This window comes from Symphalangus syndactylus, chromosome 1 (assembly GCF_028878055.3).
Source record: "Symphalangus syndactylus isolate Jambi chromosome 1, NHGRI_mSymSyn1-v2.1_pri, whole genome shotgun sequence".
NCBI lineage: Eukaryota > Metazoa > Chordata > Mammalia > Primates > Hylobatidae > Symphalangus > Symphalangus syndactylus.
In genome coordinates this window covers 94,569,135-94,596,477 of record NC_072423.2, presented here as the reverse complement: position 1 = coordinate 94,596,477, position 27,343 = coordinate 94,569,135, and the positions used below count along the sequence as shown (strand labels likewise).

At 57.5% G+C, this 27,343-nt stretch overlaps 2 protein-coding genes and 1 long non-coding RNA gene across 5 annotated transcripts; 2 read left to right on the top strand and 1 right to left on the bottom strand.

Moving 5' to 3' along the window:
• Positions 1-309: 309 nt before the first annotated feature.
• OVOL1 (ovo like transcriptional repressor 1) lies at positions 310-10,434 on the bottom strand. 3 transcript variants are annotated; one of them, XM_055258825.2, is made up of 4 exons: positions 10,000-10,434; positions 3,273-3,490; positions 2,796-2,985; positions 310-2,477 (listed from the first exon to the last, which is right to left on the bottom strand). In XM_055258825.2, the coding sequence occupies exons 1-4, from the start codon at positions 10,097-10,099 to the stop codon at positions 2,182-2,184; spliced, it is 804 nt and encodes a 267-aa protein (XP_055114800.1). In that variant the 5' UTR covers positions 10,100-10,434; the 3' UTR covers positions 310-2,181. The 3 variants fall into 3 exon arrangements, with proteins under 3 accessions (XP_055114800.1, XP_055114877.1, XP_055114905.1); XM_055258902.2 differs by lacking the exon at positions 10,000-10,434 and adding an exon at positions 8,453-8,643; XM_055258930.2 differs by lacking the exon at positions 10,000-10,434 and adding an exon at positions 7,815-8,080.
• LOC134737218 (uncharacterized) lies at positions 4,189-8,132 on the top strand. Its single transcript, XR_010121898.1, has 3 exons — positions 4,189-5,236; positions 6,424-6,751; positions 8,071-8,132. It is a non-coding gene; the product is annotated as an uncharacterized lncRNA (long non-coding RNA).
• A 6,063-nt stretch (positions 10,435-16,497) lies between the features above and the next one.
• On the top strand, positions 16,498-25,026 carry AP5B1 (adaptor related protein complex 5 subunit beta 1). Its single transcript, XM_055258703.2, has 2 exons — positions 16,498-17,075; positions 17,175-25,026. Exons 1-2 carry the CDS (start codon positions 16,926-16,928, stop codon positions 19,659-19,661), a joined length of 2,637 nt encoding a protein of 878 aa, XP_055114678.1. The 5' UTR covers positions 16,498-16,925; the 3' UTR covers positions 19,662-25,026.
• Positions 25,027-27,343: the final 2,317 nt, after the last annotated feature.

Genomic DNA, 27,343 nt, shown 5'->3' with positions numbered 1-27,343 from the left:
GTCTTGGCCTGGCAGAGGCCACCGGTCAGGATGCAGGGTAATATGAGGCTGATGGACGGAGCCCAGGGGGCCCCGCTGCTGCCACTGCCGAGAGCAGAGCATGCTAAACCAGGACTCAGCAGGCAGTGGCTGTCCGAGGCCCTGGACAGGTCACTTAAGCTATCTGGGCCAGGCTCTTGTCTTGACCAGGGCCCCCCGGTGACCGTAACGAGGAAAGGTTTGGATAAGAATGTGTCAATTGTTTCGATTACTTCTCTGCATGGGGAAAAAGGGGCCCATGAGACAAAAACATCGGAAACACAGAAAACATTAGATCTCTAATTTTAATAGTTGAGAGGAAGGTTATAAAATAAAACAGACAACACAGAGCTTCATGACGGCCTCGGATTGGCAGTCAACCCAGGGATACAGAAATGTAAACAAAAACAGAGCTTCCAGATAACATTACGGTGTGCTATGTAAATTTCAGAATACAGCGGCTCCCCAGACATTCTAAAGTCAAGTGAAACGAGTTTTTAGAATCAATCTATACGCATTTCAGAGGGCAGTCCAGGAAGGAGCCTTCCTCTTAGGTCAGCCCAGGGCTGGGCCTGAGCCTGAGCCCAGGGAGGTATAGACACTACCCATTTTGGGCAGGGGAGGCCAAAGTGGTTCCGCTTCAGGTGGGGTTTGGCTTTAAGGGGCTGCCCAGCTGGCTGTGTTCTGGGGACCTCTTTTGCATTTGCCTCTGGCAGGCTGGCTCTGACCCCTGCCTGTCTTTCCCTTTGGCCCACAAGACACACACCCCTTTACACCCAGAACCCCTTTCCCAGCTGCAGCAAGGGAGCCAGCCAGCCAGCCAGCCAGGATGGCTCTCCCCACAGCCACTCCAAACCCCAGCCTGGCCAGGTGAAAAAGTCAGAAAAAAGGCAACAGATACAATTTGGTAGCCATCAAATCCTCTCCTCCCTCTGGAAGTTTCTGAGGTGCTGGTCATCATTCTGTCACATTTTTTGCCACTGTGCTAGGGCTTTTGACTCAACCAAGAAAAGGGCCGGTCTTCCAGCCTGGCCCTGCAAGAGTATCCTAGTACTTCAGGTAGTGGATGGGCATCGTCATTTGTTCCACCTGCCTGCCCCCTAAAGCCCCAGAAGGACACACCCTCAGCATCAGGCCAGCTCTCCGGGTCACTGGGGCTTGCCTCAATAGGATGTGCAGGGCAGAGCCGGGAGGGAAGAGCAGATGATGCCATGGGCTGTTCGCAGGAGCAGCCGTCTAGGGCGCCGCTGGAGGAAGATCTTCCAGTGGCTGTCTCAGCACGTACAAAGAATGGGGGTGGGTTGGGGCAGCCCCCGCCCAGAGCCAAGGCACAGAGGAGGTTTGAAATGTCCAGGATAAATAGAAGCGCATGGGAATGGAGAAAAGCCAGCTCCATCCCACTCTTAAAAACAAAAACATCGCCATTGGCACCAAAAATATATTAACATCTGTACATTTGTCATCTTAAAAAAAAAAAAAGGAAATAAAACCTTCTTGGCACCTTGCAGTTTATTTCTTAGAAATGAGGTGATATGTGGAAAGGCTTCCTGTGCGTGCACATGCACACACACAGCAGTGCACACACACAAGCACACGCACACACATGGCTGGGCACACGTGTGCCTCTCCTTGCCGGAAGGACAGAGCCCTCCAGAACCCTGAGCATTAGAAGCCCTGCCAGGTGGGGGTCCGCTGCCAGCCCCCACAGCAGTTGTTTGCAGGTACCCTTTGCCAGTGCTTTTGACTCTGATGTCCACTGGGGACCTGCAGCCCCTGCCCTGTGCTGAGAGGCGGGGGCAGTGGGATCCTAGCTCGAACCTCCTCTGGGTAGGAAGTCCTGCTGCCAGGCACACAGTGCCTGTCTCTGTGGGCGGCTGCTTCTAATTGAAGGCAGCCTTGGCCTCATCCCTTCTCCTGACATAGGCACATCTTCCCAGGCTCAGAGCAGCCTCAGCCCATAAGTCAAAAATGCAAAAATGAGCAGAGGTCATTGCTGGGCCTGAGTGAGCACGTGTGCCCGGGGGGAGACCAAGGCACGGGGGCTCCAGTCCTGATCACTGGTGTTTGGGTGAGAGGTCGCAGGAGGGTGGGCTGGCTGGGCAGCTGGGAGGCAATCCTGGACCCTCTCGGGGCCTCCAGGAGCACCCCCAGGGCTCGAGCCACTCACAGGTGGGGGCTGCCCTGCAGCAGGGAAGTGACAGTGTTCTGTAGTGCCACGGCCACCTTCTTGGAGGTCTTGCGCAGCAGCGGGCTGTCAGGGTGGTGCTCCTTCAGGTGCAGGACGTGGCCCTCCTGGCTCTCAGACGTGCAGCCGCACTCCTCACACACGTACAGCTTGGCCCGCCGCTCCTTGTACGCGTACTTCTGCTGCACGCCATGGATCTTCTTGAGGTGAGACTCCAGAGAGCAGCGCTGCGTGAAGGCCTTGTCACACAGGCTGCACTTGTAGGGCCGCACGCCTGTGGGGAGGACAGGGGCCAGCATCAGAGACCTGGCAGGGACTTTAGAGGCTGTCGGCTGCTTCCAGACACAGAAAGGACAGGACCCCTGCCTCTAGGGCCAAGGGATGGACGGAGGCCTGTCCAACACCAGCCTCCCGAGTGACTCTCAAATCAAAACTCCTAACTGATGAGCTCAGGAGGACTTTGGCCCTGAGCTCTGGGATGCCCTCCCGGGCTGCCTGTCACCGAGGGAGAGCAGGGGGTGCTGGACTTTTCCCACACGGCCGCGGCCAGGTGGATTCGGCGTGCTCCTCCCAGCCATGGGCTTCCACTTACCAGTGTGAGTTCGGACGTGTCTCTTGAGGTCGAAGGTGTCATTGAAGCCCTTCCCGCAGTACGTGCAGAGGTGCCTCTTGACATCGTTGTGACACTTCATGTGGCGGTTCAGCATGCGCTGGTAGGTGAAGGCCTTCTGGCAGATGTGGCAGGTGAACAGGTCTCCACTGGGACTGTCCCCAAGGGTCACCTGTGGGTGAGGACGGCATTGCTGACAGACATCCAGAAGTTGGGGCCACAGGCTGGCAGACTGGGAAGATGTGGATGCCAGCCCCCAGTGCCCGAGGAGGGTGGTGCCCACCTCCCAGAGACCACAGCTCTGTGCCGTCTGCCCGGAGATCGGCACTCCTCTGCAGAAACCTTGGCCCAGGTCCCAGGTCAGTCTCTGCCTACATCTCATTTGTGCCATGTCTCATGAGCTGGACTCAGGTCTACACGCACGCCCCTGGCCCTCAGAGACAGCGTGACTGGCATTACCTTCATCTTGGTGCGCAGGAAGCCATGGTCTCTGCTCTGGGGGTCTGTCAAGTAGCCCATGTCTTCAGAGGGCAGCTGGGCCACCACACAGGGCCCAGGGGCCATACTGTAGCTAGAGTCTCGAAGGCTCATGTTCAAAGCCAGGGGGCAGGAAGGGGGTTCGGCCACAGAGGGTTCTGGCTCCCGGTAGGGCTGTGGTGGGCAGAAGCCCAGGCTGACTGGGGAGAGAACAGACAGGTGAGGGGCTTGTTAGAGAACAGAGGATCCAGCGGGTTTTTGGAAGCTTCCCTAGCCGTGAGACGGCTGGAACCTGGAGACTCCGTCCCTCCCATCGCAGGCATGCAGCAGAGCGGGGCTGCCCCGACCACCACTGCTGCACCGCCCTCCCGCCCTATTAAGGTAATTGCAGGTGATGCCAGCCAAGCGCCACTGCCCGCTGAATAATTTGTGTCTTAGCGGAACTGGGAGGACCGAACTGCCCTGCCAATTATCCCTCCGGAGTTGTCTGCCTGCCCCACCTGGGCAGGTCCCTCTGAATTCCAGGCCTCATCCACTCTCCTGCAGGGACAAAGGGCACCAGTGGAGACCTTCTGCCCAGGGACAGCTCCTGGAGCCTCATCAGAAGGGTCCCTGGTGGTCTGGGCCACTCCAGGCCTCTCCTCCAACAGATTTGACTGCTAGCCTTGGGGGTTTGGGTGGTCCTTGCCCTGCCTCCCACACCCATCCCAGCAGGCCGGTCCCTGCTGTTGCACCCCAGGGCTCCAGGCTATCCACTCCCAGCTGGTCCCAGCTCTGCAGGGAAACAGGCCAGGTGGGTGGAAAAGGGAGGAGGTCAGGGAGCCGCAGGTGGATGCAGCCTAACAGTCTCGGCAGCCTGCCCAGGCTTATGCAACCCTACCCCTCGGCAGGACCGCTCGCCGGGGCATGTTGGGCTGGGGCTCCCTCAGCAGCGGCAGCACCGATACCTGGCAGCCCTTGGATGCAGCCACGCCCCACAGCAGATACCTCACACCGAACGGGCCGGGGAGGCTTGGCTTCAGACCCTGAGCCCAGTGCTGACTAGAGAGAAGCAGAAAGAGAGCACTCTCGAGGGACACAGACAGACAATTCTCAAAGCCAACAGAGCTGGGGCAAATTTTTCAACTTAATATTTTTCTTCCAAAGAGCCTGAGCTCAGTACTTGAAACCTGTAAGCTAAGGACATCTTCCAAGCTTCAGAAGGAAAAATCACAAGGGGCCTATGACCAAAAGGATAAGTGAGCTTCCGAGGGAGGCTGATGTGGGATTGCAGAAGCAGGAGCATGGCCCTGTGCACCCTGCCATCCCGCAGCCGGCGAGACAGAGAACGGGCTTGGGCCCGGGCAGGAGGGCTGCCGCCCTCACCTCTTCTCCCAGGAGGACAGGGATGTGGGGGAAGCAGAGGAATGTGATTGTGGAGCGAGGGTGCGTTTGACAGTGCTGAAGTTTCGGGAGAGGCCCCAGCTCTCGCCCCCTCAAAACACAACAAAGGTCTGAGAGAGAAGAATGCGCCCGCCGCCGCCCAGAACCCGTCCTGCAGGCACTGGCGTCCGTCTGTCCGGGGACCTTTAATGAGCCACCTCATTCCTAGGGTTGATTCACCAGCGCCTGGCCCCGGCCTGGCCTCTGGGCTGGCATTGCACCTTTCTCTGAGCCTGAGTTTCAGGCTCAAGTTGTCGGGGTCTGGCTGTCTACCCAGGCCTGTTCCCCTGCCGCCGGAGCTGTCTGTGCCCACAGGGCTGGGGGTGTGCAGGGGCGATGGTGAGTTTCTGATGCAGGCTCACCAGCTATCGGAGACCTTGGCTGAGAATTCAAAGCTAGATGACAGCTTCCATTTCTCAGTCCAGGTGGAGACAAACAGGAACCTCTACCCTCCTCTGCCTGTCAGTACTGGATGGTGTGAGCGAGGTCCCCCAGCTGCACCACAGCAGGGCAGGAGACAGCAGGTGAGGGATGGGCTGAGCCCACAAGGGTGGCTGCTCTGGGCTGCCTTGCTCCACGAGAGGGGAGGCTCATGGTTAGGGTCCTGAGATCCATGCATTTGGGAGGAGACCTGTGTCCTTTGCCCGCCTCTGCTATTCCACACAAACCTGGCTGAGCTGGTGCTGGGAGACCGGGGCCGGGGAGTGGGCCTGCCTGCTTTGGCTCTCTGGTCCACCTCCACCCTGAGCGAGGGGCAGAGGAGGCTGGATGGGCGGCCACCTGCTGCCAGGGTGGGGACGTTTGCCTCATCCCACCCACCCCGCCAAACCTGTCTCCCTGCCACCCCCATGAGCATGTCCCTTCTGTGGCCACACGCACAGGGAGTGCGCACTGGCGTGCCACCTGGCACTGAGTGTCGCTGAGTGGCAGGAGGCAGGAAGCAGAACTGGTTGGGCCCTGCTTGTGGTGCTCTCTGTCCCTAATTAGATGTTTCCGGCAAGGCGGTGGCGCTATGACCACTCATCACCCGCCCACAGCTGTGGAGTATGGCAAGGCCAAACTAGCTTGGCACTCTTCCTATTGCCTGGGGGTTTATGGGTCCCCTCTGCTGGCCCAACTTGCCTCTACCTGGACAATATTGAGGGCCAGGCCCAGAGCAGAGGCACGGACACCAAGGGACCATGTCCAGGGCAGCTGCCCATCGAGGCCTGTCTCCTGCCTTAGCCTCTGTAAGTCCTCCATCTCTTGGATGGAAAGCTGCTGGCCCAGAGGTTGGGGAAAGTGCTGGGTCCCCCATCCAAGGCCTCAGGACAGGGCTGGGCATGAGGCCTGTCCCTGGCTCTCTGGGGAGAGTAAGTGAAGCAGATGCAAGGATGACCCCCTCCTGGGCCCCACTGACTACATGGGTGCTGCCCCAGAGCATGGGGGTCAGCCCAGTTCTGAAGGTGAGATGGGGGCCCAGCATGTCAGCACAGTGCAGCTGGTTCTCAGCAGCCTTGCACCCTTATCAGGAAGGGCTGGTGCCCCCCGTGCCCATCTCCTCTGGTCCCTGTAAGTCAGCTAGCAATCATCCAAAAGGGCCCAGCACCAGCCAGAGGCAGGCCGGCCTGGAGACACATGGGCCAGTCTCTTGGCCTTCTGTTTCCATGCTGTGACCTGTCACAGGTCCCCTCAGACAGTGTATTTTCCCTCTTTCCCAACCGCTTTTCAGTGGGTATCCACAAAGAAGTTAACACTGTGCCTCGGCCCTCGCGCCAGGGTGCCCGCCCAGAACAGCGCTTCCTGTTGCAGCCCCCACCCGGCCAGGCACAGGCCCAGTGCCTCTGTGGGACTCTGTCCAGGACTTGTTGAAATGGCCGATGATACAAAGGAGCCCCGACTTCACCCATGGCCAGCTTCCCTCACCATCCTCCCTGCGGCCAAAGGACTCGCCCTCACCTGTTCTTTCTGAGACAAATCATCTGCCAGGTTTCCGCCTCAGGACACCCAAGCTCAGTACAGACAGCCTAGCAGCCTGGTGACAGGATCCTGGGGGACAGGTAGGAGTCTCATCTAGCTGGCTGCCCATGCCCATGCTGCCCTTCTGTCTCTGTCCACTGTGTGGCTGTCCACTCTCCCAGCCCCGCTCCCTGGCGAGCGCAGCAAACATCTCCTTCACTGCCAAACACGGCCCAGGGATGACTATAGGGTAACCATCCCATCGGAGGCCGGAGCTCTCCCTATCCTCACCCCCGACACATCCTCGGGCCCCAAAGCTCACTCTCAGCCTTCCTGACCAGCTGGAAAGAAATCTGCCCAAATGCCCACACTACCTAGTGGTAGAGCCAGGCTGGACCGCATTCCTTGAAGGAAGCTCCAGTGTCCCACCGCCCAGCCTGCTGGCCTCCCTGAGCTCGAGTGTCCACCAGGCGAGTGGCAGAGCAAACCGTGGCCAGCCCAGTGACAGAGGGGAGGCTGGGAAGCAGTGGTGGGAGGCCTGGGACAGGCCCTGGGATGCTCCTTGACTCCAGCTTCCAGCCTCAGTCTGTCCTCAGGTGCTTTCCGGGCCTGGAGATTTCACTCGGCATAGGGTGGGGCTCGGGGGAACCAGCTTCAACCCTGTTCCTGGAGCCCTTCCCTAGTCAGTCCAGGAGGTAGAATTTACCCCCTGGGTACAGGTGCCTGGGTTTATCCTCAAGGAACCAGCATCACTCCCTGTCACTCCAAGTCAATATTGACATAACAAAGGAAGGTGAGGAGAGGGTGGTTGGGGGGGCAGCGGTTCAAGGTGGCTTCCTAGCCAATAATCCTTTCAAGTCTCCAGGGTGCTTGGAACCATCTTCACCTCTTCCCAGGGGAAAGATTCTGCCCTGGGAGTGAGAAGCTCTAGAATTCTGCCTTGGGGAGAGAGGCTGATGCGATTGTCAAACTGGGGCCCCGGAATCAGTGCTGTCGGGCTGGGGCCCAGCGTCTCTGGCCAGTAAAACCTTCTCCTTCCAGGTGGTCTCTGGGAGGCTTTGAGGGTCTCAGAGGAACCTGGCAGGAAGGTCAGAACTCAAACACTCCCATGTTCCTGGGCCCTCCACTGGAAATGGGGTCAACGCTTAGCTGGTCACAACTTACCAGGAATCTGTGAGGTGAACGGAAACGTGCCCAGCTGGCTCTGGGGTCATGGTTGGCTGGTGATGGAATGGCCCAGCCAGGGGACAGGCCAGCACAAAACACACCCCCACTCTCCAGCCATCTGAGGCACCCAAGCGTGGACTGAGGACATTCCCTTTCTCATTGCCAAAAACTGTGGGAAAACTCTCCAGTGGGCCACATGACTTTCAGAGGTAAAATTAAGTTCTCTATCTTCTACCCTTTACTTGACCCACAGGATTCTCTCCTTGCCATGGGGATGAGGACAAATTCTCCCTTCATCCTTGAGATTGGACTCCCGCCACACATCCTGGAGGAGCCTACGGAGAAGCCGGCAGGTCTCCCTCACCTGGATGGTGGCAGCTGGTGGCCTGGACCACCCAGAGGCCCTCCCCTGCACCTGACGGGAAGCCCCTGGGGCATAAGTCTCCTCTGCCACTTCCACTGTGGCCACTAGAAGTGTGGCAGAGAAAATTGCTAGGACAAAAAGAAGTCAATGATTTCAACCAAGGGAATTTCTTTGTCCTTTGTAAAAGTCAACACATGATCTGTTACTGATTGGGATGTAAAATAAAACTAAAAATAACAGCACACTGAGCCTGGCTCAGGGCTCAGCTCACCTTTACCACGGTCCAAGTTCAGTTTATCAGATCCCAAGGAGCAGCTAAGCAGCAAGTCAAACACAGGTGAGGGTGGAGGGCGGAGGGTGGAGCGGGGAGGGGGCTCTGGCCCTCTGTGTGCCCTCACCAACCCCCAGGTAGAGAACCAGCCAGCTCACCAGGGAGCGTGGCCAAGAAAGAAGCTATAAACAGAATTCTGAGCCCACACCCTAATCTGCCTCAGGTGAGGAGGCCACTCACGTCCCTTTTTGCCTCAGTTTCCCCACTGGGGTTATCAGGGTCTTTTGGCACATTCCCTTGTTTTAAGGAACTGTGGAAGAGGGGTCCTCTTGAGATCAGGTTAAGCTGTGAAACATCCTGCCAGCGCCACAGGCCACTGGGTCCTGGAAGGTCAGGCCACAAAGACCTCACCAGGACACTGTCTCCAACAGCTTATTCAGGAGGGAAACTGAGCAAGAGCCCTCACAGGGCCCCTCACTGCTGCCCTAATTTCCCCACTTTCCTACAAGGCCTGGGGCGGTGCCAGGGAGTCTGCAGATCAAGGGTCAAAGTCAGTTGGTTAATTACTCCTCCCCTCCCCCCTCGGAGGGGCTGGGCTGGGCGTTCAGAGCGTCCCCGCCCCGCCCCCAAGGCCTGGGGAGGGGGCGTTCGGAAGGAAGCAGGCTTTCTCCAGACCAAAGACTTTGTTGGGGGTGGGGGAGGGCAGAAGGGGTAGGAGTGTTCTTGGGGCGTTCAGGGGAAGATGCCGCTGGAGGAAGAAGCAATTCTCACAGTCGACGCTGTCTAGGCGTCTGCCAAAAATAACTGGGTACACCAGCTTCCCCGGGCCTGGCCCTCTGCTGTGGGGTGGGCTCCCTGCAGCTGCTTTCCAAGCAGTTGTGCCCTCCGCAAGGTGAAGGAAGTGCGTTTCTAGCAGAGGTGAGACCCGATCCCACCTCTGCTTTAAGGGCAAGCGGGGCGCAGCGGGCGCCTGCCCCACCGTCTCGGCTCACTGCGCGGGACCAGCAGCCGGAGCCCAACGAAAATTTGGGGGCCCAAGCCCCCCACTGGCCTGACCCTCACTCCGACCCGGCCACCAGTGTTGTGGGGGAGGAGGAAGGACCTGTGCGAGCGGCCGAAACTCCAGCTCGCTCCCCGCCCCCCAAAGTGGCATCGCTCCAGTGCCTTCCTCCCGCCTCATGCAAGTCCCGGTTTTCTGGATTTACGACGTCGGAGCCGAGGGTCGCCTGAGCAGTGACACACCCCGCTGCCTCCTCTGTGCCGCGGTTCAGGGGGCGGGGGTAGGCGGTTCCGCGCCCCTCGGCCCTGGGGGCGGCTCCCCTTCCACCATGCAGCCCCCGCCCCGACCGGCGCTTTTCCGCCGGCCCCGCCCCCGACCCCCGAGTCCCGGGTCGGGAGCCGCGGGCCCACCCAGCCCAGGCCGCGGCCGCATTAAGCCCCGGCGCCCACACTTCGCCTGCCGCCTGGCTCCGCGGACCTGCGCCCGCCCGCCCGCAGCCTCGACGCCGCCGCGGGCGCCCCAGGCCGGAGGGCGGCTGGAGCCTCACCTGGCACGTAGATCTCGCCGCGCTCCTCGTCGGGGAGCTCGCTCCAGTTCCTCTTGCACGTGGAGACGCACGGCTTCTTCACCAGGAACGCGCGGGGCATTTTCGAACCCTCGTCGCTGGACACGGGCCGCTTCCGTAACTGAAACCGGGAACCGTCCCACCTTTGCGGGGCCGGGCTGAACGCCGGGAACGGGGCACGGCAGGGAAGGAGTCGCTAAGGCGCCCCCACGTTCCGGGGAAGGTCCGAGCCCGGACGGCGCGCGCCGGTTCCAACTCCGCGGAGTGTCGCCGTCTTCCCTGCGAACGAGGTCCCTTGCGGCCAGGTGCACCCGGCGGCGCGGAGAAGCGGCAGGTAAGCGTCTCCCGGCTCGACTGGCGTCCCCGCGGCCGCTCGGGAAGTCTTAAAGTGCGAGCCGGACGGACGGGTTCACGCTTTATTGGCTCGCGGCGGTGTGTGTTGGTGGCTGGGGCGTGGGGGGTGGGGGTGGGGGGCGGTGATCTGATCTAATTAGCTTGGGGTGGCCCGGGGAGCGACGGCGCATGCGTTGGGAAATAACGGTGACAACCCACCTATTTGTTACCTGTCGAACCGGTTTCCATTCCGCTGCGGGTGAGGTGGCCTCGCGGCCCAGGCGGGGCGGCCGGGCGGGGCGGGGTCGGGGGGCGGGCTTCGGGCACTCAGCCCCTGGCTGCCCAGCTGGACCGGCCCCCGCGGGACCTCCTAGCCAGGCGTACTGGCGTTTGCAAACAGGAGTTTCGGAGCGAGCGGAGCAGGGAGGGAGGGGGCAACGTTATTTGCACCGGCGCTGGCACGCTCCGCGGGTGATGACACGAAACTCGTCCCACTAGGGCCGGCCCAACCCGGCGCGCCCGAGGCTCCTGGGGAGGCGTGAAGCCGCCGGGCGGGAACGGGCGGCCCGGTCCGCACTTGTTGAACCGGGCCTGGGCCCAGACGGCGCGGGATCCCAAAGGCTTGGCTGAGCAATTCGTGGCTCAGCAACTCGTGGCTCAGCCGGGGAGGTGTTTGCTGGGCGCCGGCTTTGTGCGAAAAGGCACGCAGGGCCGCAGGAACTGCCCCGGCCGGTGTGTGGGGAGGCGCGGACCGCGCGACCGAGTACCCGGCGGAGAACCCGCCTTCTGCCCGGAGGGCTTCACAGAGGAAGTGGCTTCAACTGCGCAGAGTGCGCCGAGAGCCCGACAGAACCCCGCGTCTTGGCCACTGGGACCTATGCATCCTCAAAAACTCTCCTCCTTGTCCCAAATGGGTGCATTTCAGGTGCAGCCAGGCTGGTGGAGCGCGGAGGGCTGGGGACCTCAGACCGGGAAAGGCCCAGCCGCCTTTGCCCTGCTGCGGCCACCGCGGAGAGCTTCCTACCCACGGCCTGCCCTGGGCTGAGGTTCAGCCTGGGACCCGCGCCCCCAGCCACTCTTCATACTCTCCTCAGGCCCCAGGCCCACGTGGAGGGATGCCCCTGCTCCTCAGAGGCCTCCATGAAGCCCACACTCTCATCGTGACACTTTGGCGCTGGCTGGGCTTCCTTCACTCGCTGACCTGCTTAAGGGCAGGGATGGGGCGTTCGTGTTTGCCTCTTCCCCTGCCTTTCCAAGGGCTGTGACCTCCACCCTGATCCCAGCCAGACCTTTGAGTTCAACTGACATTAAGTGAACACTTGGTATGTGCCTATCTTTTGAGGTGAATCCAGGAGAAACAACCTTAAACACAATCTGTTTAGGAGAGAGGTTCAGTTAGTTCATTCATTCAACAAATATTGATTGAGCAGTTTTGTTGTGCCAAGCCCTGATGGGCTGGTACACAGAGGGTGCTCGGTGGATACTACGGTGAAGTCTTCACAGATGTCCCTAGACACAAGGGTCAGTCTTCCCTATCAAGGGAGCAACTCCAATGTCCAGAAGGACAGGACACTGGGTAAATAAAGTGAAGCCGGCCAGGGGAACCCCTCCCTGCACAAGTGAGTTACAGGATGTGGAATGGGGCCCCAGGTGGGAGGCGGTGTTGTCTACTGCTATATCTCCAGCATCTACAGCTGTGCCTGGCACAAAGTGGATTATCAATAAATGTTTGTTGAATGAATGAATATCCTCTTTTCTTGACTCCTGTGATCCATTCACCTTTCACAGTCCAACTTTTGGTAGAGACATAGATATGGGAAGACAATACTACAAATTCAGTGATAAAACACAATTGGCCCTGGCCGTCGGGGAGAACAGAGTGGGGGGGACAGGAGAGAATGTGCCTATCTAAATGGCAGTCACAATCCTGTCATTCAGGTGCACAAACCCCACGTGGCCACAGCTTTCCATTTTCCAAGAGAAGCCAGAAGTCCAGATTTGTAAGTGAAATCAACTAATTTTTAAATGTTAGCTCAATTTTTTTATTTTTAAAATAATTTTAAGAGTTGGGGTCTCACTAGGTTGCCTGGGCTGGAGCACAGTGGTGCAATCTCGAATTACTGGGCTCAAGTGATCCTCCTGCCTCAGCCTCCTGAGTAGCTGGGACTACAGGTGTTTGCCACCACACCCAGCTAATCAAAAAATTTTAAAACATGGAATGGGTCCAACAAAACACCTTTGTGGGTTAGGTTTGACCCACAGGCCGCAGTGTGTGGCGTGGCTGTCTTCACGGGCAGCTCAGGAGACAGACGATGTATGTGATGGCGGGGAAACATGGAGTTGAACTGTGAGTGCCATGAAGGCTGGCGTCCTGTGCTCTGTTCACCACATCTAGCAGCACATCTCTGTTCATCTAGCAGCACAGTGCCAGCTAGATGGCGTACATTCATCCCTTAATTCATCCCTTAATTCTTGAGAATCTGCTGTGCCAGGCACTGAGATTCTACAAAGCAAGGCAGACAAAGAAATAGGAAACAAGTAAGCAGAAGCATAAAATGCACACAGAACATTTGGTGAGAGAATGTGATGGTGGCAGGTAGGGGTGCTGAGGCCTGAATGAGAGGGAGGAGCCAGCTGTGCAGAGTGGAGAAGACCATGACCAGCAGAAGGAACAGCTGATGCCAAGGCCCCTGAGCAGGAATGAGCCTAGTGTGTACCGCGAACCCAAATGCAACCTGGCCGTGCAGTGGGGGGAAGAGAGGGTAGGGGAACTGAGGTTGGAGAGGCAGGTGGGCCACACGAGGTGCTGTTAAAACCCAGGCCAGGCCTCCCCTCAGCTAACACCCTCCAGTGGCTTCACTGCAGCTGGAATAAGAGCCTGAGGCCTGGCGTGCTGGGGCCACCGCTGACCTCCCAATTCCCTTCCAGCTGGGTCCCTGTATGCCAGCCACACTGCTGTCTCCTGCGTCCCCTAAACAAGCCTTGGCCTGTTCCCAGCTCTGGCCCCTCCTCCCGATGCTCCTTCTGCCTGGAACACTTTTCCCTACTGGATTACGGGCCACCTTTCTTCATTCAGGTTTCAACCAAATGTCCCCTCTTCTGAGGGGCCTCTCCATCCACCCCAGCTAAATCCTTGTCCCCCACCACCTCTGTCCCACTATCCTATTTTCTTTGCCACAACTTTCACTCCGTGGCGTTTTGTTTTGTCTTTCTTGTTTATTGTTGGTTCTCCTCCCCATCAGTGCAAGTTCTGAACTTGAGGGACCCCTTTTTATTTTTATATTTATTTACTTATTTATTTAATTTATTTATTTATTTTGAGACGGAGTCTGGCTGTCTCTCAGGCTGGAGTGCAGTGGCGTGATCTCGGCTCACTGCAAGCTCCGACCCCCTGGTTCACGCCATTCTCCTGCTTCAGCCTCCTGAGTAGCTGGGACTACAGGCGCCCGCCACCATGCCCGCCTAATTTTTTTTTTGTATTTTTAGTAGAGACGGGGTTTCGCCGTGTTCTCCAGGATGGTCTTGATCTCCTGACCTCATGATCTGCCCGCCTCAGCCTCCCAAAGTTCTGGGATTACAGGCGTGAGCCACCGCGCCTGGCCTTATTTTTTATTTTTACTTTTTGTGCCCCTGCTGGTCTGGGGTGGGACCCCCTTTTAAACACCATTTTAAATAGCTTTGTTTAGATAGAATTCATGTACCATCAAATTCACCCTTTTATAAGATGTACAATTCACCAGTTTTTAGTAACCTCAGAGCTGTACAACCGTCATCACTAAATCTCAGAACATCTTCATTGCCCCAAAGAAAACGCTGTACTCATTAGCTGTCACTGTGTCTCCCCTCCCCCTGGCCCAGCACCCACTATCTGCTCTATTTCCATGGCTTTGCCTATTGACTCGTTCTTTCCTAAGCCTTCCTGTATCCCCAGCAGCCAGTGCTGCGAGGGTGTGTTTGCTGTAGCCCGATTTTACAGATGAGAAAACTGAGGCTCAGGACCCCTTGGGAAACTGACTTTTTTTTCCTTTTACAAGCGTTGTATTTAGTGTCTGCCCACAACTGGGCTGCATGGGGAGGACAGAAACTCAGCAGGAGAAGAAATGAGGGAGGGCATGGAGTGGGGAATTCCCAGCTCAGCATCCGGCAGTGGCCCACACCTGGGCCCTCGGCTGGGATGTTGCTGTCCCGGGTGAGTCTGATGACGGTCTCAGCTCAGCTCCATGCCTGGCCTTGCCAGGGACAGAGCCAGCACCACCCACCCATAGGGGAGCAGACAGGTGAGAACAGGGCCCATCCAGGGACCTGGACACCCAAGAGGGCCAAGGGTACCTGGTGTTGGGGGAGGACCAGGTCAGATGCAACAAGGGGCTGTTTGTGGAAGTCGAGGCTCCACCTCTGAGGGGCTCTGTGACTGAGAGACCGCACCTCTGTGGGCTTCCCTTTCCTCATCTGGTACCCACCCTCGGTACTTGGGGTTGCTGTGAGCCTCAGTAAGTCCATGCGGATTCGTCCATTGCAGTATTGGAGACCACAAGTGGGTTCCCTCCTTCCAGACCCTCAGCCTCAAGGAGCCAAGACTCAGGCAGGAGGTGTGCAGAGGCCACGTTGTCAGAGGCTGAGCCGGGGCCAGAGCCAGTGTCAGGCCCCCTGACCCTTGGAAGCCTGTCTCCTCAACTCTGCGAGGAGTTTAATAATCATTCCTGCCTCACCGTGAGGGTGGTGAGGGCCGGGGATGTGCAGTTACCAGCACCCTCTGGGCTCAGACAGAGAAACCAGACTGGCTCCTACTGCAGGCTGCCTCCCCTCCCCAGGGCTGTTCTCATCCTGCCTCTTTCATCTTGGGTTTAATTAGCCAGGCTGCCTCACCCCACACACAGCCTCTTGGGTGGGAGTTATCACTCCCATTTTATAGATGGGGAAACTGAGGCACCTAGAGGGAAGTGGTTTGGGGCTGCCGCCTGTGAGTCAACTGTGGAGCCAGGGCCTAGAGGAGCCGGGACCGGGCCTTCTGGCTGGACCTGTCCCTCCGGGTGGGTCTCTATCTCTCCATCCCCAAGGGCACCCAGACAGCCTCCTTTTTGGCACTCTCCACCCCTCAACTCTCCACCACCTCCCATCTGGAGCAGGATGGGGTAGGGAGAGGCCAGCTGGCAGTGGCTTTCATGGGGGCTCAGGCCTGTTTCATCTTCAGAGCGGCTAACTGGAGCCAGAGGTGGGTGGTGGGGTTTGGGCGCCGGCGGTTCTGTGCCCTGCAAACCGGTGGTCTGTGGGGCACCTGCAACCTGGGCCTCTGGCCTAGGAGAGACCGCGGCCCAGACCGCCGAATGCCCCCAAACAGCCAGAATCCAGCCCACTGAAGTCAAGAGTGCTGGGTTCCGGCCCTGCTTGGCCCCAGGTCTCGGTTGGCAAGGCCGCCCTCCTCCCGGGCCTGTTTTCCCCATCGCTAGGCATGCCTCGAGCCCCGTGACCGGCCAGGCCCTGACAGCCCGCACTTCCCGAGTATGGATCCCGTTGTTTTCGACTTAGGGCCCTGCCCCGCCCTCGCCGTCACGACCCCTGCGGGCCGCCAGCGCGGCCTGGGGCAAACAAAGGTCAGAAGCTCCTGGCTGGCCGCAACCGCGGCGCCGGCTCCTCGCCCCCAAGCCGAGCGGGCTGGGGGCCCGGGCAGGCGTCAGGGAAGCGAAGCCAAGCCCTGCGGCGCCCGCCGGACCGGTTCAGCTGGGGCGCTCTTCCTGCGGGCGCCCTGCGACCGCACCTTGCTCACCCCCAGCAGCCACTCCGGGAGCCCCAGGACCCGCACCCACGCCCCCCGGGGCCGCGCGTCTGGCGAAGGGTGCGGTGTGCCCGGGCGCCGGCGGGGGGCGCGCTGGCTGCCGCCCTGCGCGGCTTGGCAGGCGCTGGTGGGGCCGGGCCGATGTCCGCCGAGGGCCGCGGGATCGCAGCCCTGCGCCGCGGGACCCGGCATCGGGGGCCCAGGCCCACCCCGCTCCGCCGCCCCTACCCACTCCCTTCCGCCTTTTCTGCCCGGGCCTGCGGCGGTTTCGGGGAAGGGGGCCTGAGCGGCGGGACAGTTAGTCAGCCCCCGCGAAACCGGCGAGTCGGCACCTGCGGGAGGCGGCGGCCCCGTTACGCCCCGCCCCTCCCCGCCCGGCCTCGGCCGCCCCCGCGCCGCGCCCCGCCCCGCGCCGCCAGCCCGGAAGGAGCCGGCCGGCCTGAGCGCCCGCGGCGGCTGAGTCAGGCGGCGAGCGCGGCCCGTTACCGCCGGCGCCGGGGGCCGGGGTGGCGCTGTGGTTTCGGTGCGGGCCGCGGGCGGGAGGGCGGCAGCCTAACGAGCTCTCGGCACGCACCCTCCCCCGCCCCGCTCCTGTCCCGTCCCGCGGGGGCCCCGGCGCCCAGCTCCGGCGTCGGCCCCGAGAGCCCTAGTTTCACCGTGGGAGCCGGGCGCGGGTCCCGCCGGCATCTGCGCGGCGGCCGGGGGTGACCGCAGCCCCTTGGGGTCGGCAGCGGGCCCCACGCTGCCGGTGGCTGCGGCCTGAGAGTCCCTCTCCCCTGCGCAGGGGCCCGCGCGCCTCACCATGGGGCCCCTGAGCCGGGACGCCTGGGCCCAGCGCTTGGGGGCCTTCCGGGCCAGCCCGTCCGCCTTCATGGCAGGTCCCGAGGGGGAGGATTTGGGTCGCGACCTGCTGGGCGACCTGAGAAGTGAGAAGCTGAGCGAACAGACCAAGGTAGGCCCCCACGCGTCCCCTGCCCCGGCCCGCAGGGTCACCCCAGCCCGCCGCGTCCTGAACCTCATCTTCGTGATTCCTTTCTAATTCCCCATCCAGGTTTCCCTGGTGGCCCTGAGCTTGGAGTACCCTGCGCAGCTGTGGCCCGACGCCTCTGCGGCCGAGGTGGCCGCCACCTCCCTGTTGGACACCTTGGTCCTCCTACCCCCGCGTCCCTCAGCTCTTCGTCGGCCACTGCTGCTGGCGGCCACCACTGCCCTGGCGGCGGGCGGCGCGCTGGGCCCCACCTCGGGCGCCTCCTGCCGGCTCCTGCCCCTACTGCTCGGCCTGGCCGCGGGCAGCGATCTGGGGCGAGGCTTTGTCCCTGCCTCGGAACAGCGCCCCTTGCGGGCCACCGCCTGCGAGTGCCTGCGAGAGCTAGAGAGCTGCAAACCTGGGCTGCTGGGGGGCTCCCTGGGGTTGCTGCGGGGCCTGCTGGGGCAGGAAGGCCCCGTCCAGCCACTCAGCCTGTTGCTGGCCCTTGCTTTGCGCAACACCTTGGTGCTCCAGTCCCGGGTTGGGGCTGGCCTGGGGGGACTGCTCACGGATAAGGTCTCCCCAACTGGGGGTGGTCCCTGGGATTGGACACTAGTGGAGGAGGGCGATGGACGCCTTCAGCCCCAGGCACCCAGCTGGCCGGCAGCTGAGGAGGGAGAGGGGGAGCGTAGCCTTACAGCACAAGAGCAAAGCCCTGAGGAGGCGCGGGAGCTGCGAGCTGCGGTGATCCAGCTTCTGGACACCTCCTATCTGCTCACTCCTGTGGCCCAGGCCCAGCTCCTGTGGCTGCTGGGCTGGGCCCTGCGGGGTCTGCAGGGACAGCCACCGGCACTCTTCAAGCCGCAGCTGGTACGGCTGCTAGGCACAGCACAGCTGACACTGTTGCACGCCGTGCTTGCGCTCAAGGCGGCCTTTGGTGAGGCCCTGTTCACAGCCCAGGATGAAGCGCTGCTGCTCCGCCGGCTCACCTTGGCTGCCCAGCACCCTGCTCTGCCTCCGCCCACCCATCTCTTTTACCTGCACTGCCTCCTGAGCTTCCCTGAGAACTGGCCACTGGGCCCTGAAGGTGAGGAGGCTGCCCCACTGCTGCTAGGGCCCCAGCTATGCCGTGGTCTCCTGCCCAGTCTCGTGCATGACCCAATGGCCCTCCTGGCCCGCCTGCATTTACTGTGCCTGCTCTGTGCCGAGGACGAAGAAGAGGAGAAAGGCCAGCTTCCAAGCCCACGGCACTACCTGGAAGAGCTGCTGGCTGGCTTGCGGCAGCGGGCAGCCCTGGATGGGGGCCCCCGGGCCTTGGCCACTCTCTGCTTCCAGGCCTCATATCTGGTGGCCCGCTGCCTGGCTGGGCAACCTACGGTGCTGACCCCCTTGATCCACGGACTGGCCCAGCTGTACCAAGCCCAGCCCATTCTGGCTCCCCACTTTGTGGACCTCTTGGAGCAGGTGGACTCTGAGCTGAGGGAGCCCCTGAAGGTGGTGTTGCGGCAGGTGGTGGTGTCCAGGCCAGGCAGGGATGAAGCTCTTTGCTGGCACTTGCAAATGCTGGCAAAGGTGGCAGATGGAGATGCCCAGAGTGCTACCCTCAACTTTCTACAGGCCGCAGCTGCCCACTGCACGAACTGGGACCTACAGCAGGGCCTGCTGCGGGTCTGCCGGGCGCTGCTGCGGGCAGGGGTGAGGGGTGGCCTGGTCGACTTGCTGCAGGTGCTGGCCAGGCAGCTGGAGGACCCTGATGGGCGTGACCATGCCCGCCTCTACTACATCCTGCTGGCACACCTGGCAGCACCCAAGTTGGGGGTGGTCCTGGGCCCCTCACTTGCCGCACCTGCACTGGCGTCTTCACTGGTGGCCGAGAACCAGGGCTTTGTGGCAGCACTGATGGTGCAGGAGGCCCCGGCCCTGGTACGGCTGAGCATGGGGTCCCATCGGGTCAAGGGCCCACTCCCAGTGCTGAAGCTCCAGCCGGAGGCGCTGGAGCCCATCTACTCTGTGGAGCTGCGCTTCCGTGTGGAAGGACAGCTATATGCACCCCTGGAGGCTGTCCATGTGCCCTGCCTGTGTCCTGGCCGCTCTGCCCGCCCTCTGCTCCTGCCGCTGCAGCCCCGATGCCCGGCCCCCGCACGGCTGGATGTCCACGCCCTTTACACCACATCCACTGGTTTCACATGCCATGCCCACTTGCCACCCCTGTTCGTGAACTTTGCCGACCTCTTTCTGCCTTTCCCTCAGCCCCCAGCGGGGGCCGGGCTGGGCTTCTTTGAGGAGCTCTGGGATTCCTGCCTGCCAGAGGGTGCTGAGAGTCGTGTGTGGTGTCCACTTGGGCCACAGGGCCTGGAGGGCTTGGTGTCCCGCCACCTGGAGCCTTTCGTCGTGGTGGCCCAGCCCCCTACCAGCTACTATGTGGCGATCCACTTGCCCCCGGACTCAAAGCTGCTGCTGCGGCTGGAGGCAGCCCTGGCAGATGGAGTGCCTGTGGCCCTGCGGACCGATGACTGGGCCGTGCTGCCCCTGGCAGGGGACTACCTCCGTGGGCTAGCGGCTGCTGTCTGAGCCGCGGGAGACCAGGTGGCAGGACTGTGGCCCTTGTGGGGCCCAAGTCACACTCCTGTAGCTCTTTCCCCAAAACCCTGCATTCTGCAGCGCCCTCGCTGGCTTGTTTTCTTGTGGGCCCCAGTTGGGAACAGGCTCATGGGGGTGAGGGTCTGTCTTAGTCTGTTTTTGCTGCTCTAGCAAGATACCTGAGACTGGGTAAGTTCTAATAAACAGAAATGTAGGCCGGGCGCGGTGGCTCACGCTTGTAATCCCAGCACTTTGGGAGGCCGAGGCGGGCGGATCATGAGGTCAGGAGATCGAGACCACGATGAAACCCCGTCTCTACTAAAAATACAAAAAATTAGCCGGGCGTGGTGGCGGGCGCCTGTAGTCCCAGCTACTCGGAGAGGCTGAGGCAGGAGAATGGCGTGAAACCGGGAGGCGGAGCCTGCAGTGAGCCGAGATTGCGCCACTGCACTCCAGCCTGGGCGACAGAGCGAGACTCCGTCTCAAAAAAATAAATAAAAAATAAATAAACGGAAATGTATTGGCTCAGAGCTCTGGAGGCTGAGAACTCCACAGTTCAGGGCCCAGAGCCCAGTGAGGACCCTTCTGCATCATCCCATGACAGAGGACAGAATGGCAGGAGTGAGGGGAGAGAGCGAACCCACTCCCAAGATAACGGCCTGAGTCCACGCAGGAGGGCAGAGCCCTCGTGGCCTGACCACCTCTTAGGATCTAATCTTACACTGTTACAGTGGCAATTACATTTCAACATGAATGTGGGAGGGGACAAACATTCAAACCATTGCAGGGTCATAGGCCCCAAGAAGGCTTCCAGACAGAACCCAGCACTGCAGAGCTACAGAGTTCCTTCTCACCCAGACACACTAGCGCTCTCCAGAAGCCCTGCCCAGGAGGCAGGGGAAAAACCTCCTTTCTGCTTCCCAGAGAGGGTCTGGCCTTGCCCAAGGCTGCTCAGTGATTTAGGAAGGAGGCTGGAGCTAGAGTGTGGACCTGACCTGTCGGACAGTACTTTTCTTTCTTTTTTTCGGGGAGGGGTTCAAGACAGGATCTCTGGCGCTCTGGAGTGCAGTGGTGTGATTAGGGATCGTTGCAGACGCTGCCTCCCAGGCTCAGGTGATCCTCCCATCTCAGCCTGCCTCCTGAGTAGCTGGGACTACAGGTGTGAGTCACCGCTATCATTTTTACAGACAGGATCTCCCTGTTTCCTAGGCTGTTCTCGAACTCCTGGGCTTAAGCGACTCTTCTGCCTCAGCCTCACCAAAGTGTTGGGATTACTGGAGTGAGCCACCACACCCGGCCAAGCCAGCGCTTCTCAACTCCCTAGGTTTGCAGGCTCCCTACCCCAGGGAGCTCACACCAGGCAGGCCAGTGGGCCTAAGCCAGAAACAGAAAGGCTGCAGTGGCCAGGTGGTTTCTTCTCCAGAGAGAGCTTCCCAAGCTGTGCCGATTAGAGCCAGCTCTAGGAAGGTCGTGCTAATAAGGTCTAGGGGCTGAGACTAAGCTTTTTCTAATCTCAGCCCCTAAGAAACCTAATTTGTGCTTAGGAATCTTCCCAGGTAAGAAGAACTAGTTCCTCTAGTTGTTGTTTTTTTTCCAAACATGCACACACTGAGGATTGAGCTGTGTGGGGTCAGCTCTGCTGCCAGGCACATGTACATTGCCTCATTTCATCCTTGCAACAGCTCTGCAGGGCCCCGCAGATGAGGAAATCTGTAGGCAGAAGCGGTTGAGTGATTTTCCTAAGGTCACCCAGCTGTTTGGTAATAGTGTTTTGTCATCTGGTAGCAGGTTTCCATTACCATGCCATCAGAGCAGACCTCAGCCAGGGCCACAGAGGTCCCAACCCTCTCTGCCCTCTTCTGCTGCCCTGCCTCATGGGGCTCCCAGCCACAGGTTCCCCATGGGCCAGCTTTACCCCTCCTGATCCTTCTGATTGGGGCAGGCTAGGAGAGGAAAGACGAGCCGGGGCTGGGTGCGGTGGCTCATGCCTGTAATCCTAGCACTTTGAGAGGCTGAGGTGGGTGGATCACCTGAGGCCAGGAGTTCGAGATCAGCCTGGCCAACATGGCGAAACCCTGTGTCTAATAAAAATACAAAAATTAGCCGGGTGTGATGGCATGTGCCTGTAATCCCAGCTACTTGGGAGGCTGAGGCAGGAGAATTGCTTGAACCCGGGAGGCAGAAGTTGCAGCGAGCCGAGATCACGCCACTGCATTCCAGCCTGGGCGACAGAGCAAGGCTCTGAATCAAAAAAAGAAAAAAAAAAAAAAAAGGCATGGGACAGTGGGACTGTTATAGGTGGAGTCAGGAGGCCTGTTTCAAACTTGAGATGTGTCAGTAACTTGCTTTGTCACCTTGGCAAGTCATTTCCAAATCAGGAAGGGGTCAGTTTCAGGAAACAGAAACTTCTCCAGCTGTTTTTGGCAGAAGGGGATTTAAGGGAATCAGGGTACTTAACAAAGTACATGGGAAGGCTAGAGAAGTCGCCTCCAGGAGGCTCCCACTGGAGCTGGGATCAGAACATACTGTCCTGCCTGCCATCCACCCCCTCTAAGCACCCAGGAAGCTGGGCTTGGGCCCTGGGACATGGGGTGGGACTGCCACTCCTGCCTCCTGACACCCACAAAGCCAGAAGCGTGATGTTGCTGCAGAAGGACTGAACATCTCCAAGGCTGGGCCCGCAAAGCAAACTTCCTTGGCCCTGTTTCCTCTGTCCATATCCTTCAAAGGACATCTCATTAGTGAACTCCATTTCTCTCTTCCACAGAACTCCAGTGGCAAGGGAATCCAGAAATGTTTTCTTTTTGCCTGGAGATGCTAATCCTTAGCCTAAGAGAAAGGAAACTGGTCCATGTGAGGACTGACCATCCTTTCACCATCTGTCTGCCCACTTGTGCATCCATCCCATTTTATCCATCCATTCCTCCAGTGGTGGACACCAGATGATCTTCAGCTCCCCCAACCCCAACCAGAACTGTGCTGCAATGGCCATTCTTATATGCCTCCATGGACCCATGGGACAATTTCTCTGGGATACATGCTAGGAGCAGAATTGCTGAATCATAGGGAATGCATGTGCTTAGCTTGGCTAAGCAATGTTGGAGTAAAAGCTTTTGGTTTTGCATCTTCTCAGCACTTCTAGGGAGGCACCAAGAGGGAGGATGGCAGTGACTGAGCCCACCTGAGATAGCTCCTAGACCCCAGCCCTCTGTGTCCTCAGAATCACACACTGCTGCTCATCACTTCAGCTTCCCGAAGATCATGGCAATAGCAGCATGCCTGTAACTGTCCCAAGTACAACCAAAAATTCTTCCTAAAGAGAGGGAACCAAAGTCACATGGGTCACCTTGTCCACCTGTGTGGACGTTGCTCATGGTCACATACCCTTCCTTACCTCCTTCAAGGCAGATCTGGCCACAAGCCCAGCTCTGGCTAATGAAATGTGAAGGGAGTCAAGGGCCGGGCGCAGTGGCTCACGTGGTGAAACCCGTCTCTACTAAAAATACAAAAATTAGCCGGTGTGGTGGCGTGCCCATAATCTCAGCTACTCAGGAGGCTGAGGCAGGAGAATCACTTGAACCCGGGAGGTGGAGGTTGCAGTGAACTGAGATTGGGCCACTGCACTCCAGCCTGGACGACAGCAAGACTCCGTCTCAAAATAGAAAAAAGAAATGTGAAGGGGTCAGTTTTGGGGCGAAATATGTCATTGCCGGTGCTCAATTTTCCAGCCCTCCCTTCCTCTGCCATGACCGTTGGAGAAGTACGTGTTGAGATGGAGGTGCTAAATAGTTGAGTCATAATCTCACCTTGGTACACTGTAACAAATGCCCTGGATTATCAAATTAGTTACGTAAACTAAAAATCCTAAAACCCCACCGACTGAATAGACGCCACCTCGTGGCCAAGGGGATCTCAGAAGAAACTTAAAACAATTCCTAGCCCTGATGGGCTGGGAGGTCAGATGCAACTTGTTATACCCCGTCCCTTTATGGTTTAGACACAACTGCCCAGCATGAATGAACAAAATAGGGATCATGAGATGGACAGAACAGACTGTGGCAATACGATACCAAATTGTAAACAGGACCTAAGGCCATGCCAAGTAAGGGTTAAGTCATGTAGGGCCCCCCTTCATGCCCAGCCTCCCCTGCCCCCACTTATGAATAAACTATGTTCTAACTGCACAAGGTTTTTTTTTTTTTTCTGTAGTAGCTAAAAAGCTTAAAAACAAAACAAAACAAAATCCACTTTTTTGTTGTTTTTTGTTTTTTTTGAGACGGAGTCTTACTCTGTCGCCCAGGCTGGAGTGCAGTGGCATGATCTTGGCTCACTGCAACCTATGCCTCTTGGGTTCAAGTGATTCTCCTGCCTCAGCCTCCTGAGTAACTGGAATTACAGGTGTCCGCTACCACGCCTGGCTAATTTTTGTATTTTTAGTAGAGACGGGGTTTCACCATATTGGCCAGGCTGGTCTTGAACTCCTGACCTCAGGTGATCTGCCCGCCTCAGCCTCCCAAAGTGTTGGGATTACAGGCATGAGCCACCGCACCTGGTCCAAGCACTGGCTTTGAGATAAGCAATATTAAAAACATTTTCAGCTCCACCAGATGCTGAATAACTGACCTCCAGCCACTGTTCCACCAGCCATAACTACAGCTTTGGTTGGATAAGAGACTGATTTCGTAACTTTTTCCTGACAAGATGACCACCCACCATGGACTGGTTCTGGCTGGCTTACAGAGCTCCTGCACTTGCATGTCTTTGTGTCCTGAAAAGACCTTTTGCCATATAGGGCCTAATTGTAATACATTTAAATGTTAAGTCTCCACCCCAAAGTGACCATGGGTTGTATGTTACATGAGTGTTTGTTCAATATGCATGTGTCAGAACCACCTTCATGAATATTCATAGCTCCTCATGTAACCTATTGAATGTGTATGTTTAGTCAATCCATTGAGCATGAAGCTCCTATCCTAACGCCTCCTCCTTTGAAGTGCCTGTCCCTGGTCTTGGCTGGAGACATGCTTCCCAGCGGGTCTCACCCCCTTTCTGAGGCTGGAGTGCAGTGGTACGATCGTAGCTCACTGCAACCTCAAACTCCTGGGCAAAAGTGATCCTCCTGCCTCAGCCTCCAGGGTAGCTAAGACTACAGGTGCATGCCACCACACCTGGCTAATTTGTAAAATTTTTTGCAGAGATGGGGTCTCACTATGTTGTCCAGGCTGGTTAAGGCCTCCTGGGTTCAAGTGATCCTCCTGCCTTGGCCTCCCAAAGTGCTGGGATTATAGGTGTGAGCCACCAGGCTCAGCCTAACCCTTTATAAGAAATAAAGTCTCCTCCTTTCAAAATTTATAAATTGTGTATCTTGAGTTTCTTTTTTTAGTTAACAATTATCGATAATACACTTTATATGAAACAAGGGAAAAGATGGGGAAAGATATCGGTTAATCTCTATTTTACATGCAAGGAAGAAAGTATGAATCTTTTGTGCAATGTGTTACGAGGCCCTAATTAGGGTTCCTAGGTTTAGCAAATAAAAATATTATATAGGATGTGTATTTAAATTTGAATTTTGGAGAAGCAATGAATTTTTTAGTTGTTAATAGGACATACTTATACTAAAAAACCAGTAGTTGTTTCTCCAAGGTTCAGATATAAGTGGTGGGTTTTTTTTGTTTTTTTTTTGAGATGGTCTTGCTCTGTTGCCCAGCCTGGAGTGCAGTGGCATGATGTTTCCTCACTGCAACCTCCGCCTCCCAGGTTCAACCTATTCTTGTGCCTCAACCTCCCGAATAGCTGAGATTACAGGCATGTGCCACCACACCTGGCTAATTTTTGTATTTTTAGTAAAGTCAGGGTTTTGCCATGATGGCCAGACTGGTCTCCAACTCCTGGCCTCAAGTGATCCACCTGCCTCAGCCTCCCAAGGTACTGGGGTTACAGGTGTGAGCCATTGTGCCCGGGCTATAACCAGGGTTAAATCATGTTTATCCTAAAGCTGCCTCCTTATGTATTTTAAGTTTGGCCTAAAGGTTTCTCTGTACATCGTAAACTATAACCTAAATGGACTTGTAAACAGGCTGTAGCCAATGCTTGTGGCAATCACTGAGTTTTGGCTAATCAAAGGTGGCCAACTGTTCAAACTGTGTTCAGATAAGGCAAACACCAATCTGGCTGGTTTCTATATCTCATTTGTGTTTTCTGTACTTCATTTTCCTTTCTGTCCATAAATCTTCCACCACGTGGCTGCACTGGAGTCTCTGAGCCCACTCTGGCATGAGAGGCTGCCTGATTCTTGAATTGTTCTTTGCTCAGTTAAACACTGTGAAACTTATCTGGGCTAAAGTTTTCCTTTTAACACTGAGCATCCTGTATTTTATCTGTTAACCCTGGATTGATATTTACAACTTCTTTCTTCCATACCCATTCTATGTTCCTTTAGTTCCTTTACTTCATGAGGTGACCCAAACTTCATTCCTGAAGGGTCTGAGTCCTTGGTTATTCTGCTTGTATTGGGTCACTTGAGGCTTTCATTAACACTGTCATTGAACCCGGCAATCCTCAGAGATGTTTCAGGGGATCCCCTGGGTACGATGGACTCCTTGTCTCCGTTGTATGGCAGCAACAGCTTCTCGGTGGACAGTCAGGGTCAGTCTTCCTCTTAGAGCTCTTGGTCCCAAGGCAAAGCGACAGCAGGGCAGCCTTTACTTCCAGTTCAAAAAAAGCCATGCAGCGTCCATTCCTGGCAGCGTTCTCCCTTGGACACTGAGGCCTCTAAACCTTCGATGGAATGGGAAGACAATATTTTGTCAGAGGCTTTCAGGTAGGAGGACAATGATAGCAGTGTAGGTCCCCAATGTCGCCTAGAAAACCAATATGGAATGAGGAGAAAAGATAAAATTATGCAACAGCAAGCCCTCAGGATAACTTGGAGACAAGAATGCTCAAACTTAAACAGAACAAGAAAAACAAATAACATAGAAATTACGTGGCCGGGCGTGGTGACTCATGTTTGTAATCCCAGCACTTTGGGAGGTTGAGGTGGACAGACTCCTTGAGCCCAGGAATTGGAAACTAGCCTGGGCAACATGGTGAAAACCTGTCTTTACAAAAAGTACAAAAATTAGCTGGGTGTGGTTGTGTGCACCTGTAGTTCTAGCTACTTGGGAGGCTGAGATATGAGGATTACTTGAGCCCAGGAGGTCCAGGCTGTGCTGAGCTTTGATTGCACCACTGCACTCCAGCCTGGGTGACAGAGTGAGACAAGAAAGAAAGAAAAAAGAAAGAGAAGAGAAGAAAGAAAAAGGAAAAACAAGTGACAGCTCAGACTCTCTTTCCCACGCACCCATTCTAGCCCCACCTGCCACAAGACTGGCTGAGGAAAACTGGGGCAAAGGAGAGGAGGGAGTTGTAATGGGGCTTAAGCTTGATCTAAGACCTCACCAAAAACACTAAGTACACCTTGAGCCTGAAAATGTTCAAAAGTGTCTGCAGTAGTGTCAGAGCTGGGACAACAGGTGGGGGGTTTAAAAGTACACGTGAGGCTAGGCACGGTGGCTCACGCCTGTAATCCCAGCACTTTGGGAGGCCAAGACGGGTGGATCACCTGAGGTCAGGAATTCGAGACCAGCCTGGCCAACATGGTGAAATCCCATCTCTACTAAAAATACAAA